General features: G+C 51.0%; 2 protein-coding genes across 2 annotated transcripts; one reads left to right on the forward strand and one right to left on the reverse strand.

The window, feature by feature from the left end:
• Nucleotides 1-519: 519 nt before the first annotated feature.
• On the reverse strand, nt 520-5,984 carry LOC132340352 (cilia- and flagella-associated protein 45-like). Its single transcript, XM_059871287.1, is given in 13 exon segments — nt 520-1,867; nt 2,039-2,263; nt 2,417-2,610; nt 2,824-2,937; nt 3,452-3,598; nt 3,834-3,963; nt 4,098-4,276; nt 4,424-4,594; nt 4,942-5,083; nt 5,401-5,567; nt 5,569-5,624; nt 5,627-5,715; nt 5,717-5,984. Coding segments are annotated over 13 exon segments (1,824 nt in total). The 5' UTR covers nt 5,848-5,984; the 3' UTR covers nt 520-1,788.
• Nucleotides 5,985-7,006: 1,022 nt separating this feature from the next.
• Nucleotides 7,007-16,406, forward strand: CCT3 (chaperonin containing TCP1 subunit 3). Its single transcript, XM_059871436.1, has 14 exons — nt 7,007-7,148; nt 9,233-9,294; nt 9,804-9,854; nt 9,937-9,999; nt 10,595-10,691; nt 11,350-11,467; nt 11,651-11,837; nt 12,327-12,476; nt 12,918-13,050; nt 13,513-13,594; nt 13,709-13,889; nt 14,385-14,630; nt 15,248-15,379; nt 16,062-16,406. The coding sequence occupies exons 1-14, from the start codon at nt 7,118-7,120 to the stop codon at nt 16,164-16,166; spliced, it is 1,638 nt and encodes a 545-aa protein (XP_059727419.1). The 5' UTR covers nt 7,007-7,117; the 3' UTR covers nt 16,167-16,406.
• Nucleotides 16,407-18,702: the final 2,296 nt, after the last annotated feature.

Here is an 18,702-nt window from a genome sequence, read left to right on the forward strand (position 1 = left end):
GTCCTGGGGTCACCTAAAGCCATGAGCTCCTGTGGCTCTGCTGTGCCATGGATCCACACAGTCCAAGGGATGCCAGTGTCCCTTTGGCCCAACTGGCAGGAGCCAGGACTCCTCTAGTCCTGGTCTTGGCACTCACTCTTTGTAAATATTACCCGGAGGGCCCTTCCAGAGGATGGGAAGTAACATCACCCCTCCTGTTCTGACTGAGGACTTGCCCATGGGAGACTGGAGCAGATTTATCCTTGTAGAATTTCCTGTGGTGGTTGTTGTTCCTCTCAACTCCCATCCCTGTGCTGCCAGGGCACAGGGGGGGTTTTCCATCCCATTTCCTCTCTGTGGTCCTGCAGGTAAAACCACAGGTTTGGGAGCACTGGGAGGAGGAGAAGAGAAGAGCAAGAGCCCCGTGGAGAAAATACTGCTCAGAAAATATTATTTGTTGGAAAATTCAGTCAATGGATGTGCTGGTTTGAAAGTAAACCAGTGGGAGAAATGAACACTGCACAAATACCTTGAGAGAGATTTCAGGTCAGAATTACAATTTAATAGAAAGATTACAATAAATGCAATGATACAGAAAAACTGGCTTAAAACCACAAAGGCAGAGTACAACCTGGCATTCTGCCCATCGGGGTGATGGATGAAGTCCTGTTGAAATGATGGTTGCAGTCTTGTCGAAAGCAGTGGTCCTGGGGAAGGTCTGGTCCTCCCCTGGGTCCCTTGAGCAATGCTGGTGTCCCAAGTCCCCAAAGAGCCCAGATTACATAAGGTCAGATTCAGGCAGGAATGTTCAGTACCTCCCCAGGGCAGGGAATTTCACAGTGGAATTATGTATTCCTATGACTCATGGGATGTTCTGGAGAATCCTTGATGGCCTAGGTCTCCACAGGCTGCTCACAGGGATAGAGTCACTTTGGGAAGAAAAACCAGCAGTGCCTGCAGGGTTTGCCTCCTTCCCTTATGGAACACCCAGCCTGCAGGCTGAGGGCTCAGGCTGTGCACTGGGCAGCTGCAGGGAGTGACCCACCCATTCACAGTCCATCAGGATGGTGGATGTGAAAAACACCAATCACTTGGGGTTTTTTAAATTTTAAAAGCTTGATAGTATTAAAATGGTTATAAAAATAGTATACAATTAGAGTAATAATAATTTGGACAATTTGAATTAGGACAATATGAGACAATAGAAACAAAGAGTTACAGGTTCCAGGTACCTTTTTCAGCATAAGCTTGGAAAAGGACACACGTTAACAGAAGATTAACCCTTAAAAACAATAACCTGATGCAGATTCATGCATCTCATACATTTTGCATAAATTCCATTCAAATACAGGATTCTGTCTGGTCAGTGTCAACTTCTTCCTCTTAATCCTAACGGCGTCGTCCTGCCTGAGCAAGGTGGGAAGATGTTATGTTCTCCTGATAAGGGGGTAAAAAATTCTCTTTCTCTGAAAGATTTAGGTGTCCTGGGGCCGCTATCTCAGTGTCAGTCCTTTCTTTAGGAAAAAAAAGTATCCTATATAGCATAGTTTCTATTTTAACATGTTGTTATAACCTAAAACTCTATTTAACACATTACTTAAGAGAATTAATACAACATTACTTTCTAACACAACTCATATAATATTCATTTCAATATTTGCTAAGAGCCAATCATAAAACACACATTTTTCACAGCAAAGATGGGAGGAGAACACACAGTCTGGGTACACCCCACCTTGTAACCCAGAGCAATGGACATGGAGACCCAAATCCGTGGGGAATCCCAGCTGGTTCCTGGTGGGGCTGGGCCTAGGAGGGGGCTCTGCTGGCTTGGCTCCGGGCCCTGCGCTCCACCTGGGCAAAATATTTGTCAGGAATTCCGGTGGCTCTGCAGAAGAAAGAATCCATCAGGCTCCCGGTGGATCTGGGACCATGGCCCCACAGCAGGTCCAGTTTGCTGAGGATGCAGACGGAGCTGGGAGGTGGCCCCAGGCTTGGACACCAGGAAGGACTCGGGGAGCCCAGGGAGCCCAGGGAAGCAGCACTGGCAGCCCCTGACCTGAACTCCTGCACCTTCTGCTGTCTGAACTGGGCGAGGTGCTGGCTGCGCTGCCGGACCTCCTGCTGCCGCCACCGGACCTCCTCAATGACAGCCGCCCGCTCCCTCTGCCGCCGCTGCTGCAGCTCCTGGATCTGCCGCCGGAGATCTTCGGCATGGGCGCGCTGCCGGAGCTCCCTCTGCTCCTGCTCCAGCTTCTCCCGCTCCAGCTGCTCCTGATGGGCCCTGTGGGAGAGCCGGGCTGCCTCAGGGACCCTGCCACAGCCCCCCACACCTGGCACAGCACCTGGGCTGGCACTGGAGCCCCCAGAGCCACCAGCTGGAACTGGGAGCCCCCTGGCCACCACCTCAGCCATCCCTCAGTCCCATGTGCCTCACCTGAGCACCCTCTGGAATTCCTGGCGGTCTTGCTGCACCTGCATGGCCAGGTACTGCTCCTTCTGGGCCACCTCCTCCAGCCGGTCCTGCTTCAGCTGCTGCTCCAGCTCGGCCTTCTTCTGCACCTTCTCCAGCTCCCGCCGCCGCCATTCCCGGTCTGAAATCTCTTGGTTCCTCTTGGCCCTCAGAGCCTCCTGCCCAAATAGGGGACAGTGCTGGGCTTCTCTCAGGGGCAGCTATGGAAGCCCTTGGCTGTGGCTTTGGCTCGGCTGGCACTGCTCCAGGACATCCCCTGGCTCCAGGGGCTGGTCCTGCAGACCCCCCCCATTCAGGGGTGCTGCCCCTTTACCAGGGTGGTGACAGGGATGGTGGCAAGGGAGCATGTCACCTGTGCCTGGGCCACTCACCCGCTCTGCCTGCCAGGCCTGGGCCCACTCCTGTGTGGCCCTGAGCCAGGCCAGCCCCTTCTCCTTCTCCAGGCTAAGTTCTTGCCGCTCTGCCACCAAGGCAGCCTCGCGCTCCTACAGGGGACAGAGTCTCAGGATGGGACAGAGTGATGTCGCTATGGAACATGAAAGAACACAGGCGCACACCGCTGCTCCAAGGTGAAGAACAAAAAGGGAAGTTTATTTCCTGACTCTAACATTTATAGTTTTCTAAAAGTGACAGTGGATTGGAGGGTGACAGTGCCACCTCTCCAATGCCACTGGGCAAACCAACAGTCCATCAAGTCTCTCCTCCTCCATAAAGGAATGCAAAACAATGTGTTATCTACAGACAGTGTGTGAGAAAGTTCTCCACAAGAATGTAAACATCAGTAGGCTTAGAAAATCCTAGAAAATCAGGGTGACAGAGTCCCAGGGTGGGACAGAGCCCCAAGGTTGGACAGAGCCCCAGCATGGAATGGAGCCCCGGGATGAGACAGAGCTCAGGATGGGACAGAGTCCAGGATGGGACAGAGCCCTGGGGTGGGACAGAGCCCCAGGACAGCTCCTGCAGCCCCTGCCCACCCCACCAGGAGCCTGCTGCTCTTACAGCCTTCTGCCGCTGCTGCTCCAGCACCCGCTCATCCTCCAGCCTCTCCTTCTCCCACTGTTGATCCTTCAGCCTCTGGCTCTCCACGTTGAAATGTTTAATATCAGCATGGATTTGCTTTAGTCGCTCCTCTTTCTGCTCCCAGGCCTGGAAATGCCATGCAGGGTTGGAGACCACCAAGCCGAGTGCTCCTTCCTCCTCCTCACTCAGGGCAGGGAGGCTTTGGTCCACCTCCCTGGGATGTCAAAATGTCCCCAAGGGACCAGAGCTCTGATCCTGCTGGCTGCTGTCCCCACTCCCTGAGTGTGGCTGATCCAGCTCTGCCAATCCCTTTGCAGCCATGTTGAAACCTCCCTGCACCCCCGCCGTTCCCTGCTCCCACCTTCTGATCCTCCCTCTTCATCAACTCCAGTCGCTCCAGCTGCCTCTGGCCCTCCTGGTACAGCTCCTCAGCCCTCAGCGCCCGCTCCTCTGCATTCTGCTCCATCTGTTTCACAATGGCCTGCTGGGCTCTGAGAATATGAGAGCAGAAGGGTTTCCTGTGGCTCCATCCTGCTCCCCATCGTGGGAACGCTGGCATGGACAGGGCTGGTGTGGTTGGAATGGGCCAGATGCCTCCATGGGGAAGAGGGAGCCTTCTGCCCACCTCATCAGCTCCTGCTTCCTCTGGCGCTCCAGCTCCTCCTGGGCCTTCATGCCCTTCTCCCGCTCCACTTCCATCATCTTGTCCAAGCGCTTCTCCTCCTCCATCAGTTCCTTTTGGATCATTTGCTTCTCCAGGACTTGCTTGTCTCGGATCATGTTGCACTTGGCATTGAGGAACAGCTATGGGGACAAGAGGTGTCTGTGGCTCAGAGCCACACTGGGACACAGGGAGCAGGGAGGGCCAGGGAAGGAGAGGAAGAGCCTGGGAGCACGAGGAGCAGGGGACGCTCAGCAGTGCCAGGTGACAGAGGGGAGCCCCGGCCCTACCGCGTTCAGTTCCCGCACGTCTTCCTCCTGCTCCAAACGCATCCTCGTCGCCCGCTGCAGCAGTTTCTGCTCCTCCTGCTGCAGCTCCTCCTCCACGTCTCTCCAAAGGTCCCTCTTGTCCTCCAGCTCTGCTTTTCTCTGCTCCTCGATCTGGGCCTTTTTCAGGGCTTCCTGTGGAGACAGAGTGCACTGCCCAATCCTGTGCACCTTCCCAAGGGCTCGCAGGGGTCACACTTCAGGTGCCGCATTCCCGGCACTGAATGGGAATATGTCGAGCTCCTGGGGCCCTGGCACGGCCATGGGTACCCCTCCCCACACCTCTGGACAGACACCCAATGCCCTTGGAAGGCTGATAGGGCTGGGCACAATTTCAGGGATGCTGCCTGAGCTCTCAGAGGAGCCCTGAGCCCTGCAGCCTCCCCTGTGCCCCAAAACATTAGGGACAAAAGGGTTGAAACCACCACCCCTAGAGCCTGCCAGGGAGCAGGAAAAGGGGAAGCAGGAAGAGAAATGCCTACAAAAGCAGCATCCTGTCTGGCTCTCAGAGTCTTCAGCCTATTCCAACGCTCCACCTCAGTCAGGGCTTGAGCTGATTCCTTGATCCTCTCATATTCCTTTTCCTCAATGATGAGACATGATTGGGGCTTCTCCTGGGGAATGCTGGGGAGCACAGGGAGAGAGCTCAGTGGCACGGAGACCCCAACCCCCTGTGCTCCCTGAGCTGTCCATTCAGCCACCAAGCCAGCCCAGAGCAATGTGGGAGGTGCTGGGGAAGCAATGGGAACCCAGCTCTCTTGTTTTGGGGCGAGGCAGGAAGGGAAAGTGTGGTGAAAGTGGAACCAGGCTGGGATGCAGGGGGCAGGATCCCCAGGAGTGGTCAGAGCTACTGCCAATCCCTGCTCCCCAGAGATTTTTGGGATGCTGCACTGACACCTGCTGGGCCCTGAAAACCCCTCAGGGCTTGGGCACAGCCTTACATGAGCTCCCGGATCAGGTCCTTGGTGATCACTTGGATGGTCTTGAGCTTGGGCTTGAAGGAGAGCAGCTCTCGAGGATGTTTTGGCACATCCTCAGAGATCACGACAGTGTCGCTGGAGCCCGTGACCTGCTGAAAAGAAAATTTTGAGGGACCCGAACCCTTCCCCCCAACCTGGTGCTCCCCGGACACCGAGAGATCCCGGCAGGAGCTCTGCGATGTCGGGGTGTTGGGGGCACGTCCGGAGGTGACAGAGGGGCTGGGGGTCAGCGGGAGGAGCTGGACATCTTGCGGGGTGTCGGGGTCTGGGGAGCCTAGGGGAGACATCGGGACGGACGGATTGAAATCCCGGCGGTGAAAGCTGGAGACGGCGGGCGAGGAGGGACCTCCGGGAGGAGCCCCGGGCACGGAGGGACCGAGATCCTGTGCCGGCAGTCACGGCTGCCATCGTGCTGCCACTGCCGGGGCTGTCGGTGCTGTCCTGTTGTCCTGGAGCCGACCGTCACAATGTGGTGGAACGGACGGCTGGGATGTGTCTGAACCGACTGTGACAGCGTGTCCAAAGTCACTGTCGCGATGTGTCGGGACCGACTGTTGCCATGGCAACGCCCCAACAGCTCGCAGGGCGTGACGGGCCGGGGTGGGGTGGGGAATTGGGGGTGGTGCCTCATGCAGGAATGGCGGGACTTAGGCTGAAATAGGCGGGGCTTGGCGGAGCTGTGTCACCCAGTGTGCTCACACTTGTCCCATGTGGTGTCCTCCTTGAACGGGGACAAGACACACGCCAGCCCCACTACCTGGGGGTCGTCGGAGAGGCACCAGTGACGGCCCCGCCCCTTATCTTTTCCCCGCCCCTTAGCTCGATTCTGCCCCTCTACCCCAGACCCGCCCCTCTCATTGCCCCGCCCAGTCCCTCCTGACTCCGCCCAAACCGCGCGGCCTTGGCGTCCCTGCCCCCTCAGACCGGGGTCCCCCCTTGTAACCCAGCAGGAGCCCCCTGCCCTCCCCCAGCCCCAAATCACGACCCTCCAGGCCTGGAAAGAAGAGGATCCGTTTATTGGGGCGCAGGGGTTTCTCCCCAATGCCCTGGGGGGACCCTCCATCAGCCCTCAAGGCACTGCGGAGCGGTGGGGTGGGCGCAGTGGCACCGCACCCACCCAGCCAAATAATAATAATAATAATAATAATAATAATAATAATAATAATAATAATAATAATAATAATAATAATAATAATAATAATAATATCCTTTGGTCCTGTCAAACTGGGGCCGGGAGGCACCCGGCTGGTCCACGCCGGGGGTTAAGGCAGGCAGAGGCCTGGGAGGGATCTGGCGGTCCCGGGCCCGGCCGGCGCGGTCCGACAGGTGGAGCCGCCTCACTCTCCGTCCTTCCGCTGCCTGCAGCGCCGGCTGGGCGAGACCACCCTGCTGACCGAGGGGGGCTCACTGAGCTCTGCCCTTACGCGTCGAGGGCGCCCGTGACATCTCGGACCTGCTGCCTTCCGGATGCAAAGGGGAGGCGGCAGCGAAACGTCCACTCCGGCCCCGCGGGGCCCGCCGCCTCTCCTCCGGCGGGAGGAGTTCCGTTCCTCCGTTCCTCCCCTCCGCACGGCCTTGGGTGCGGCGGGCCCTCCGCCCCCTGCGCCTGGCGTCACTTCCCATCCGAGCGCGCCATTGACGGCGGCGGCTCCGCGAGGCTCCAGAAGGTTCCGCCGCGATGATGGGCCCGCGCCCCGTTCTGGTTCTCAGTAAGTTCCGATCTGTCGTGGGCAGATAGCGCTGGTTATTACTGCACCTCATAGGGCTAGGGTGATGAAGGGGTAGTGGAGGTTATTTGATGCTGGGTTTATTAGGATAGTGATTCGTATGATGCCGTAGCCTCTGAGCTTTAGGCGTAGAGCCGCTAGTAGCATGGAACCGGCAATGGGGGCTTCTACGTGGGCTTTGGGGAGTCATAGGTGTAAACCGTATAGGGGGGCTTTAACTATGAATCCTGGGAGCAGGGCTAGGCTTGATCAAGAGCTGTTTAATGTGGAACGCGAGAGTTTAAGTATTGGGAACTATAATGCACCGATTTGGTTGTGTAGGTGGAGGATGGCAATTAGCAATGGCAGCGAGCTGGCGAGTGTGTAGAATGGAAGGTAAATGCCAGTGTTTAGACGCTCTAACAATAGAGCGGGCCCGGCCCGCACTGCCGGGGCGGAGGGCGAGGGGATGGCCGGACCCCCGCCCCGCTGTGCCGCTCGCCTGACTCGCCGCCATGTTGCGTCTCCTCATGGCTGGGCGCCCCTTCACGGCCCGTTCCGGCCGGGCCCGCTTGTCCTGCCGGGCATCCAGTTCTTGGAGCTGCTGGAGCCGGTCTAGAGGAGTCCACAGAGATGCTCCAAGGCCTCAGCCCCTCCGGGAATCGCTGCCGCTCCTGGCGCTGCCCGAGCTCCCCCTCGCAGCTCCCTGCCCACAGCATCTGCAGCGCCCTGCGCAGGGCATCCCGGACCCCGCTGCGTTCAGACCTTTTCTGGCAGCGTTCCGTGCTCTCGGCTGTCCTCACGTCTTTCTCAGCACATTGCTTTGTGCTGCCCCGTTTGAACCCCATGTGAACGCCAATTCTTGGGCTTCCGGAGCTACTGGAGCAGGTCTAGAGGAGGCCACGGAAATGATCCAGGGGCTGCAGCCCCTCTGCTCTGGACACAGGCTGGGAGAGCTGGGGATGTCGAGCCTGCAGAAGTAAAGACTCCAGGGAGACCTCAGAGCCCCTTCCAGGGCCTAAAGAGGCTCCAAGAGGGCTGGAAAGGGGCTTAAGGCAAGGGCCTGTAGTGTTAAGGTTAGGTTAGTGTAGTATAGGGTTGTGTGGGATAGTGGGAAGAAATTCTTCCTTGTGACGGTGGTAAGGCCTTGGCACACATTGCTCAGAGGAGCTGTGACTTCCCCATCCCTGGAAATGTCCAAGGCCAGGTTGGACAGAGCTTGGAGCTCTGCTCTAGTAGGTGTCCCTGCCCATGAAAAGGTTTTGGAACGAGGTAGTCTTTAAGGTGCCCTCCAACCCAAAGCATTCTGTGATTCTCTCACCATCCACCATCAGGAGGTATTCCCAAGGCTTTTTTTTTTTTTTTCTCTCCATTTGGGTATCTCATTCTCTTCTCCATCCATTCAGTTCTCTGTTAACCCAATAGACCCTGTCATAGCCCACCACCCCTTTTCTATAAGCCTGCTTGCCTGAAATGTGGTGCTGCTCTTGCTGTTGTTTCCTTTTGTTCTGTCTTACACCTCCCTGTGCACATGCATCTGCTCCTGAATAAATCTGGGCGTGCTCAGGCCAGGCTTTCAATAGCAGAAAAGCATCCCTGAGCCCATATATGCCTTAGGGCTGAGATTTTTGACAGCTGGTGTCCAACTGTGGTGGTGAGCCACTTGGTACCCCAGCTGCTGCTCACCCTCATGTGCCAAAGTAACACTGATGGATGAACTTTATCACCCAGTTCTGTTTACTGTGCATGAGCCTGTGTAACTTTTTTTGACTGTACAATAGCATCTCTTCAGCTTTGTGAGATCTGGCAGATCCTAGTGAGTCACTGCAGTTTGATTTTCTGGGGTAATAGGTCCTGTTTCGGGGTTGCAAAGCTTTGTCTCAGGATGCTAACAAGGAGCTCTGTTATAATAGGGAGTGTTGGTTTTCACTGACAGTTTTCTATCAGTGTATTTCTCATCATGACTGCAGTATTTGTATTGTAAACTCTGAATATCAGTCTGGTCACATGTTGAATGTGTGACTGAGAGGTGACTGCATCCTTGATGTGTTGTTCTTGATTAATTTTATTTTTTCTGTATCCTTTAGGTCAGAATACAAAACGTGAGTCTGGAAGAAAAGTCCAGACAGGAAACATCACTGCTGCAAAGGTACCAAATTCTCGGGCTGTGTGTGTGTATTTATATATTTCAGAGGGGAAACTGAATGTGGAACATAATTTCTCTGTTTGAAATGAATGTAGAGTAGAAGAAGAAGCAACATAGAAAATAATTTTCTATGTTAGCAGAAGATTTCTGTACTATTATATAAAAATTCTGTACAAAACCAAAATATCTGCATTGTTCATTTAATGGGTATCCTGTAAATAACCATGGAGGGATTTAGCCAACCAAACTCCTTTTCTCTGCAAAGTCTGAAAGTGTCTCAGTTTTGACATCTGACTGAGATAATAATTTAGTGTGGTTCCAGTGTCTTGATAATCCCCATATTCTCATTACCAAACAATTCTCAACCATGGCTGCATCTCAACAACTCAGTCAACTCCACAGCAGAGTTGTTGGATGACTTAAATTTTGCAGGGGCTGCTGATTTCACTATGGGAATTTTTTAGGCTTTTTGATGCCCTCATGTATTACCTCATTTCTTTGATTCCTCCCAGACTATTGCTGACATTATCCGAACATGTTTGGGACCGAGAGCAATGATGAAGGTAAGAATTTGTGCTGCAGCTGACTAGAAGTGAGACACACATGGGACAGAGCAGTCAAGTGTTGATTCTCTTGTGGTTGCAGATGCTTTTGGACCCCATGGGTGGGATTGTGATGACCAACGATGGAAATGCTATTCTTAGAGAAGTAAGTTTCTCCTAAAGGATTTTCTTGCTTAACAGTAAGTCAGTGTGTGCCTGAATCTTGGGTGACAGTGGAGCTGTGTGATCTCCCCACCCGTCCTGAGAGCCACCAAGGGCTAACCAGCTGCTCCAGGAAAGGTTCTCCCTGGGGAGAAATGAAACATATCCAGCAAGTATTCTTGCTCTACAGAAATGTAGGTTTGATTCTAGAGTGGGAAGTTTTCATGAAGTGTTTACAAGACTGATGCAAAGTCTTTGGTTATTAGAGCTATTATCAACTGCATTGAGACCTTTTGAGTAGAGGGTGGTGTTCACAATGCCACATTACAGACCTAGAAATCATTATTGTTTGTCTGGTGCAAGAGCTGTTAAAAGAACATCCTAAAACCTGAAATGCCTGAAAAACAGTGAAGAGACACAATCCTGTCAAATACAAGGGCTTGGTTTTGGTATCAAAAAGAAAGAAAAAGCCTTCTTGTTGTTGTTGGACAGAATGCCTTTGATTGTATTAAAGGTGTGGTATTTGTTCCCTTGTGTGACGTGAGACATTTCTGCTTTAATATTCTGGGACAAATTCATGCCCCTTGCTCCTACCCTAGATTCAAGTTCAGCATCCAGCTGCAAAATCAATGATAGAGATCAGTCGCACTCAGGATGAAGAAGTTGGAGATGGGACCACATCTGTCATTATTCTTGGTAAGGAGACAGACTCAAACACTTTGCATAAAGGCTAAAATTCACCCTTTTTTCTGAGTAGAGCCCATGATGAGACACATCCTAGTTATTTACTAACCTTGAAACGGAGAGGGGGTGTCACCCTGATTTTTTAGGATTTTCTAAGCCTTCTGATGTTTACATTCTTGTGGAGAACTGTCTCACACACTTTCTGTAGATAACACATTGTTTTGCATTCCTTTATGGAGGAGGAGAGACTTGATGGACTGTTGGTTTGCCCAGTGGCATTGGAGAGGTGGCACTGTCACCCTCCAATCCACTATCACTTTTGGAAAACTATAAATGTTGGAGTCAGGAAATAAACTTCCCTTTTTGTTCTTCACCTTGGAGCAGCGGTGTGCACCTGTGTTCTTTCGTGTTCCTTAGCAACAAGGGGGTTTTACTGTTCAAGAGCATGCTGGGTTCATGGCACCATCATGTGATCAGCTCCACACTTTAGAAAGTTGTTCTTTCCCCATGATAACCACAGTTAAGTGCAAATAAAGATATAGGTGGTGTTAAAGCTCTCTCTGTAGATAGAAGATATATTTTTTCTGGTATGTCCTCTCCTTTCTTGACTGCTGATTGTCCTACTAACTTGGAGAATTTTGATTTATTTTTCTTTTTTTTTTTTTTTTAGCTGGAGAGATGCTCTCTGTTGCTGAACACTTTCTTGAGCAGCAGATGCACCCAACTGTGATCATCTGGGCTTATCGTAAGGCTCTTGATGACATGATCAGTATTCTGAAGAAAATTGGGTAAGTATGGGCTGGTGGAAGTTAGAGAGGAGGGATGTGGACTTTCTGCACTGCTTCGAGCTGCTCCTTCAGGCAGTTGTGTCAGTCACTACGACTTAGCAAAATTGGAGAGGGAGTCAGAAGGGTTAGATTGTTGTTTGGAATTAACACTCAGTTTGCTCTTTGGTTTTTCCTTTATCTCAGCACTCCAGTGGATGTGAACAATAAAGAGATGATGCTTAAAATAATTAAGAGTGCAATAAACACCAAGGCAATAAACCGCTGGTCTGACTTGGCTTGCAGCATTGCTCTTGATGCTGTTAAGACTGTGGAGTTTGAAGAAAATGGCAGAAAAGAAATTGATATTAAAAAGTATGCAAAAGTAGAAAAGGTGAGTTTGTCCTGAACTGTTTCTTATCCTCATCCTCCTTTTTTGTTCTGAACTAGTTTATTGTAGGGTGTATTGGGAAGAATTTGGTGTTACTTCTCTGCAGTCCACAGACATAATCCATGAAGATATTTCAGTCAGTGTTGTCAGCCATGCTCATTTACAATGCCAACAGGGGCTGCAATTTCAACTCTTTTAAAAAGAGTACCTGTCAAAAATATAATTTCAGTTGGATTTGGAATATGGAAAATGAAACTTGTTGTCAGACAATAGAATGTTAAAAGTTTCTTAAGTTCTTTCATGGCTTCTCATTTAAAATCTAAGTCTGTGTGTGCGTAAAATTAAACTTGTATAGTGGTCTGGATGCACCGTGGGTACTTGGGAGATGTTTTCCCTTTTCTAGATGTGGGACAGCTTCAAGAGATATTTCCAGATACACAAGTTTTTGTAGACTAAACTGACTCACCTGATTTTCTGCCTTGTGTCTGTCAGATTCCAGGTGGTTTTAGTGAGGACTCGTGTGTTTTGCGTGGAATTATGGTAAATAAAGACGTGACCCATCCCAGAATGCGTCGCCTTATTAAGAATCCACGGATCGTCCTTCTGGATTGTTCGCTGGAGTACAAGAAAGGAGAGAGCCAGGTAAAGTGAGTCCTGGTGGAGACATCTGCAGGTCTTGATTTAGAATGAGTAAAACAAACAAATGTAGATGGCTTTTTAAAACTGCAGGTGGGGAAACGCTTTCTGTGTTCTACCTTTCAGAGGCCTGTTGAATGTGGGGGCTAATTCTGCTGTGGGCTCCAGAAAAATAGGAGTGAGGCTACAGCATTTTGACTCATTGAAGCAGCTACAGTGATTTGTGCATCTAAGTGCTGGTCAGGAGCAAAAGAAATATTTCTGAGCTTGAACTAAGGTTAATCCTCAGCTGTCACAGTGTCACAGTTTATTTGATCAGTGGTTTTCATCCCTGACTCTTGCCCTGGTTATACTGGAGGAGTTGAGCTGCTTGAAGCTGGGGAAGGTGTGTCTAACACTGTGAGGGTTGGAATGAACACCTAAGCTGTTTACACCTCTTTTGTACAGACTGACATTGAAATTACTCGGGAGGAAGACTTTGCCCGAATCCTGCAGATGGAGGAAGAGTACATTCAGCAAATGTGTGAGGATCTGATCAGAGTCAAGCCAGATCTGGTCATCACGGAAAAAGGAGTTTCTGGTAATGGCACATGTGATCCTTTGTGTTGAATTCATCTCAGTGAGGTTCATGGTGTTAAATGCACTGCTCAGGAATTTAGAAAAAACCCAGCCAAAACTAAAAAAAAAACCACGACAGCCAACTAATACAACTCCCAAACCTGGTGTACACCCGCAAATAGGGCATTGAAGTTCATCCTTGATGTTGCTTTGTGAAAGTAGACTCCTACAATAATATTTTGCTTTTCCAGCATTTGGGAAAGATACCAAAATCCAAGTGAAGCTGAGTCTTAGCCCCTGGAGAGCTCTGCTACCATTTTGCCTTGCAGCCTGGTTTAAAAAGCTACATTTAGGTGCTTTTCTCCTGTAACCCCTTTTGCTTCAAGGACTGGAATTAAAATAGTTGGATTGATAACTTATAAAGAGATGAAATTTGACATGATACTGCTGGTTCATTACTGAAATTACTCAAACCTCCTTTCAGACCTGGCCCAGCACTACCTGATGAGAGCCAACATCACAGCCATCCGCAGGGTGAGGAAGACTGACAACAACCGGATTGCCAGGTAGGTGTTGGCTCTTGTCTGGAATTCATTCCCACTGTGCCTGACATGGAATTGTTGTGATCTCACTATCTCAGCTCTGATTTGTGAGTGTGATGCTGTGCTTTGGTGTGCCAGGGCCTGTGGAGCTCGCATCGTCAGTCGCACTGATGAGCTCCGGGAGGAGGATGTGGGAACCGGTGCCAGGCTCTTCGAAGTGAAAAAAATAGGGGATGAGTATTTTGCTTTCATCACTGATTGCAAAGATCCTAAGGCTTGCACCATCATCCTGAGGGGAGCCAGCAAGGAAATCCTAGCGGTGAGTGAGGGCATGGGCTGCTTCACCTCCTGTGCCAGCCACCTTTGTGGTGAGTCATGGTCAGCAGACTGTGGGCTGGCCTTTCAGCTGGTGTGGTGCTGCAGTTAGTAATGAGAAGGGCAGTGGAGCTGAGGAAGGGTCTGGAGCACAGGGAGGAGCTGGGGGCCTCAGCAAGGACCTTATTGCTCCCTGTTTAGGGGTTAGCCCACTGGGGGTCAGACTCTTCACACTAGAACAAGTTGCAGGGCAAGTGGAATTGGCCTCAAGTTGCACCAGGGGAGGTTTAGATTGGATATTATGGGAAATTTCTTCATGGAAAGTGTGGTCAGGCCCTGGCACAGGGTGCCCAGGGCAGTAGTGGCATCACCGTCCCTGGATGGATTTAGCAAATGTATGGATGTGGCGACCTTGGCAGTTCTGGGGGAATGTTTGGAACTTGATTATGTTAGAGAGCTTTCCAGCCTCAACAGTTTTGGGTTTCTGTCCCTGTTGCAGGAGGTGGAGCGCAACCTGCAGGACGCCATGCAGGTGTGCCGCAACGTCCTCATGGACCCGCAGCTGGTGCCCGGCGGGGGAGCCACTGAAATGGCCGTTGCCCATGCACTGACAGAGAGATCCAAGGGCATGACAGGCGTGGAGCAGTGGCCCTACCGTGCAGTGGCCCAGGCCCTGGAAGTCATTCCCCGGACGCTGATCCAGAACTGTGGCGCTAGTACAATCCGTGTTCTGACTTCACTCAGGGTACGGCGTGTGGCAGGGGCAGCAGGAGAGACTCAGCCTTTTCCTGCTTCACCCAGCTCCTGGGATCAGACACCGTTCAGAACAGTGCCCTTGTTGTGCTGTCAGTAACTTGTTCTTGTATAAACTCCAAAACCAAGAATATTCTAATGACCTGTTACAGTTCCCTCAGCCCATAGTTGTGGTCGGGTTCACAGGGGTCCCAGGATGAGGGAAGAGACACCATGTTTCAGAAGGCTGATTTATTATTTTATGATATATATTATATTCTATTAAAACTATACTAAAAGAATAGAAGAAAAGATTTCATCAGAAGGCTTGAAAGGAAAAGCAGTGGAATGATAATAAAATCTTATGACTGACCAGCAAGTCTGAGACAGCCTGGACTGTGATTGGCCATTAATTAAAAACAACCACATGAGACCAATCAAAGATGCATCTGTTGCATTCCACAGCAGCAGAGAATTATTGTTTACATTTCGTTTCTGAGGCCTCTCAGCTTCTCAGGAGAAAAAATCCTAACGAAAGGATTTTTCATAAAACATGTCTGTGACACGTAGTCAGTTGGAGACTCCAGAGGGGGAATTGCCATCTCACCCATCCTGTCTTTCTGCTTCCAGGCCAAGCACACTCAGGAAGGCAGCCAGACATGGGGGGTGAATGGGGAGACTGGAGCCCTGGTTGACATGAAGGATCTGGGGATCTGGGAGCCCTTGGCTGTCAAACTTCAGACCTACAAAACAGCTGTGGAGGTAAGGAGAGGTGGAAACAGAGCCTCTGTGGGTATCATCTGGGAGAGGAGGACATCCTTTCCTGCATGCTGGGGTGTTTGGGTGGGCATCGCACCCAGTGCAGGCAGGGCATGCTGGTTCCTGAGCTCATTGTTGCTGGAGGTGGGATAATGAGGGATATGGGAGCCCAGACTCAGGCTTTCCCAGGGCTTTTGATCCTGCAGCTGAATTTCATCATATTTCATCCCACCTTTTCCTGCACATGGTGCAGAGTGCTCTCACTGCTGCCAGTGCCAGACAGAGCTGTGCCTGAGCAATCCCGTGCCAGCAACATGCTGGAATCATCAGTGGTCATGGGAGCTTTATCCCTCTGGCTGGCTGGGGCTGCCATGTCTCAGCTGCCCTTCCCATTACAGATCCTGCCATTACCTTGCTGGTGTTGGATCGAAGGCTGTTCCTCGAAGGGATACTGTGTCCCTTCTGTATCAGTCAACAAGAAAAAAAGGGTGTCCTTGTTTCCATGGTGGCGGGAGAGCAGCCCTTTGTTGTTCCCACAAGCCTGTGAGACACTGTTCCCCTTTCCTGTGCTGAAAGAACCATTTCAATCCAGGCTGAGGATTGTGTGGCGTGAAAGCTAAGCAGGTTGGGTTTTGTCTTTTGTCATGAGCTCCAGCTGAGCCCTGGGTGTGGGGTTTCTCTGCAGACTGCAGTCCTCCTCCTCCGTATTGATGACATCGTTTCGGGGCACAAAAAGAAGGGTGACAACCAAAGCAAGCAGTCTGCAGCACCAGAGGCAGCCCAGGAGTGAGAGGTTGAGTCTTCCCAGGGGAGAACCAACTGCCTTGACCTTGACACGGGAGGAGCTCAATGCAGCGGCCTGGTCTCAAGGCTGAGCCTGGAAAAGTTTGTTTGAAGCCCGGGAGGGATGGAAAACACCCTGGGCATGGGGAAAAAGCAGTGGCTGTTGGTAACACTGCACTGCTTCTGGGGTGAGGGTTACTGACTGAAAATTCTCTTCACCTCAAAATAAATACGTTGTTTCAGGCTCTTTCTGTCTTTAATCCTTGTGCTGGGATGGGCTGGGCAGACGGGTCTGTGCCAAGCCCAGGAGGTTCAGCGAGGCCAAGGGCAGGTGCTGCACCTGCATTGGGGCAACCCAAAATACAACCAGGCTGGGAGAGAATGGATGGAGGGCAGCCCTGGGAAGGATGTGGGGGCATGGGTTGACAAGAAGCTTAGCATGCTGTGGAAACATGCACTGGCAGCCCAGAGAGCCAACACTGTCCTGGGCTCATCCCCAACAGTGTGGGCAGCATGTGAGAGGGGGATTCTGCCCCTCTGGTCTGTCCTGGAGACACCCCCTTGTTAGAGGTTCCTCACCTCTGGGGTAGGCCCAAAAAATGAGATATTGGAAAGGAATTCCTCCCTGTGAAGAGGTTGAGGCACTGACACAGGTGGCCCAGAGAAGCTGGGGCTGCCCCATTCCTGGCAGTGAGAGAAGACTTAGAGCAACCTAGTTTAGTAGGAGGGGGTTGGACCTAGATAGTCTTTAAGGTCCCTTCCAAACAAAAACAGTCTGTTACCCTGTTATTCCATTATCACTTTACTCTGATTCTACAAGAGGAAGAAGAAATCCCCCCGTTGTGAGCCTGGCTGAAGAGTTTTACTCTCACTGCACGCTGCAGGCAACCTGGCTTGGAAAGCACAGTGGTGCAAGCAACGTATCACAGGGTGATTTTATGATAATGCTTTATTCCCTTATCTCGGCTTTATGCCCAGAAAACGAACGCTGTTGCTTTAAGACGGAGCCAGAGGTGCGGAGCCCTGAGCTCCTGGGCGGGCTCCTCAAGCTCCTATCTGGGTGCTCCGGGTGGACCGGGACTACCTTGTTCCTTTTTTTGGATTGGCTTGGGGTTTTTCTGCTGCTAGAGGGAAGCAGAAGGGTTTTTTCCCTTCCCTTTCCCTAGCCTGGAGGCTGTACCAGGAATCGCTTTGGTTTTTTTTCTCTGAACTATCCCGGCTTGCTTTTTTCTTTTTCGGCCGCTCGGGGGAGCCGGCGGGACCGCCCCGAACCAGAGGCTTCTTGGAGGAGCTGAACCGACACAAGAAAGGAAATTAAAATCCACCAACTTCAGCCGCTGCAAGAAGACCCACGCCAGAAAATCAACAGGTTCCAGCTTCTGTGAACACTTTTCTGCCCTGTCCTCATAGACAACGGGCAGTCACGACTTCTGCCTCTCAGCCACACAGCGAGGTGGGATGTAAGTTTCAAAATTTTTTTCTCTCTTTTTTTCATTTATGTTGTAGTTTCTATATTTTCTGTTAATAAATACGGGTTTTTTTCACTTTCATCCCCTGGTATCCATTTCATTGGCAGAAGAAAGAGGACTTACTGAAGCCCTCTCTTTTTTGACAAAAACAATAATTTTAGAGCATATTTCTCCTAGAATTTTCTCTAAATCAAGACTCAATGTTTGGGAGGCTGGGCAAGCGGGTCCATGCCAAGCCCAGGAGGTTCAGTGAGGCCAAGAGCAGGTGCTGCACCTGCATTGCAGGTGCAATGCACCCTGTCATGGTCTTCCTTTTATATTACAAAATACTCAACACACCTCAACTGTGTGCGTAACAACAAAAAAAAAGCAGCAAGAACACAGTCCTCTCCTAAACAAAACACATCATGGCCACCCAGAAAACACCAGCAACAGGGACCTCCCTTAATGCTCCTTTTGGGCTAAGCAGCAGCTGTGACATCCTGTCAAATCAGGTCTGTGGTGTCACCAGAGCCATCTCTGTCCCACAGGGCAGGCAGCACCTGCAGGTGACCCTGAGATATGATGCTGTTATAGATGCATGATATTGGCTTTTCACAAAGATTAAAATGGATTCTACATATGTAATGTTAAAGTAACTTTGTTATAAAGATTTAGTTTTTATTTCTGTTATTAATTAAGCTTAGACATAGTAGTGAAATAGCTGCTTGTGTTAAAATGCCTCCTTGGATAGGATGACATCCAATGAACACAGGACGAGGACACGTGTACAGATCTGCCAACTATCAGTACTCTCTATCTGAAGACAGTGTGGAGCAGGGACCAAACTGGAAGTGATAAAGAGGAGCCAAAACCACAGCCAAGAAACAGGCATGCTCTGAAAAGGCAGACCCAAGGAGGGGCCATGTAAAATCGTTCCTAAAATATGTAAACTAGTTTATGGATATGCATAAGGGGCTATGAATATGCAACAGGCTGATGTAAGGGAAAATGTATTTAAGGGGTATCCCCAAAGGTGACAGTGTGCTCTTGGCTCAGGGTCAAGCTGCAGCCATAATAACCTTTGCTATATGG

Source organism: Haemorhous mexicanus, chromosome 31 (assembly GCF_027477595.1).
Source record: "Haemorhous mexicanus isolate bHaeMex1 chromosome 31, bHaeMex1.pri, whole genome shotgun sequence".
Lineage (NCBI taxonomy): Eukaryota > Metazoa > Chordata > Aves > Passeriformes > Fringillidae > Haemorhous > Haemorhous mexicanus.

Coding starts and splice junctions, on each gene's coding strand:
- CCT3 (XM_059871436.1), top strand. CDS start 7,118: ATGATGGGCCCGCGCCCCGTTCTGGTTCTCA. Junction 13,051..13,512: donor CACGGAAAAAGGAGTTTCTG/GTAATGGCACAT, acceptor ACCTCCTTTCAG/ACCTGGCCCAGCACTACCTG. Junction 13,890..14,384: donor CCAGCAAGGAAATCCTAGCG/GTGAGTGAGGGC, acceptor TCCCTGTTGCAG/GAGGTGGAGCGCAACCTGCA.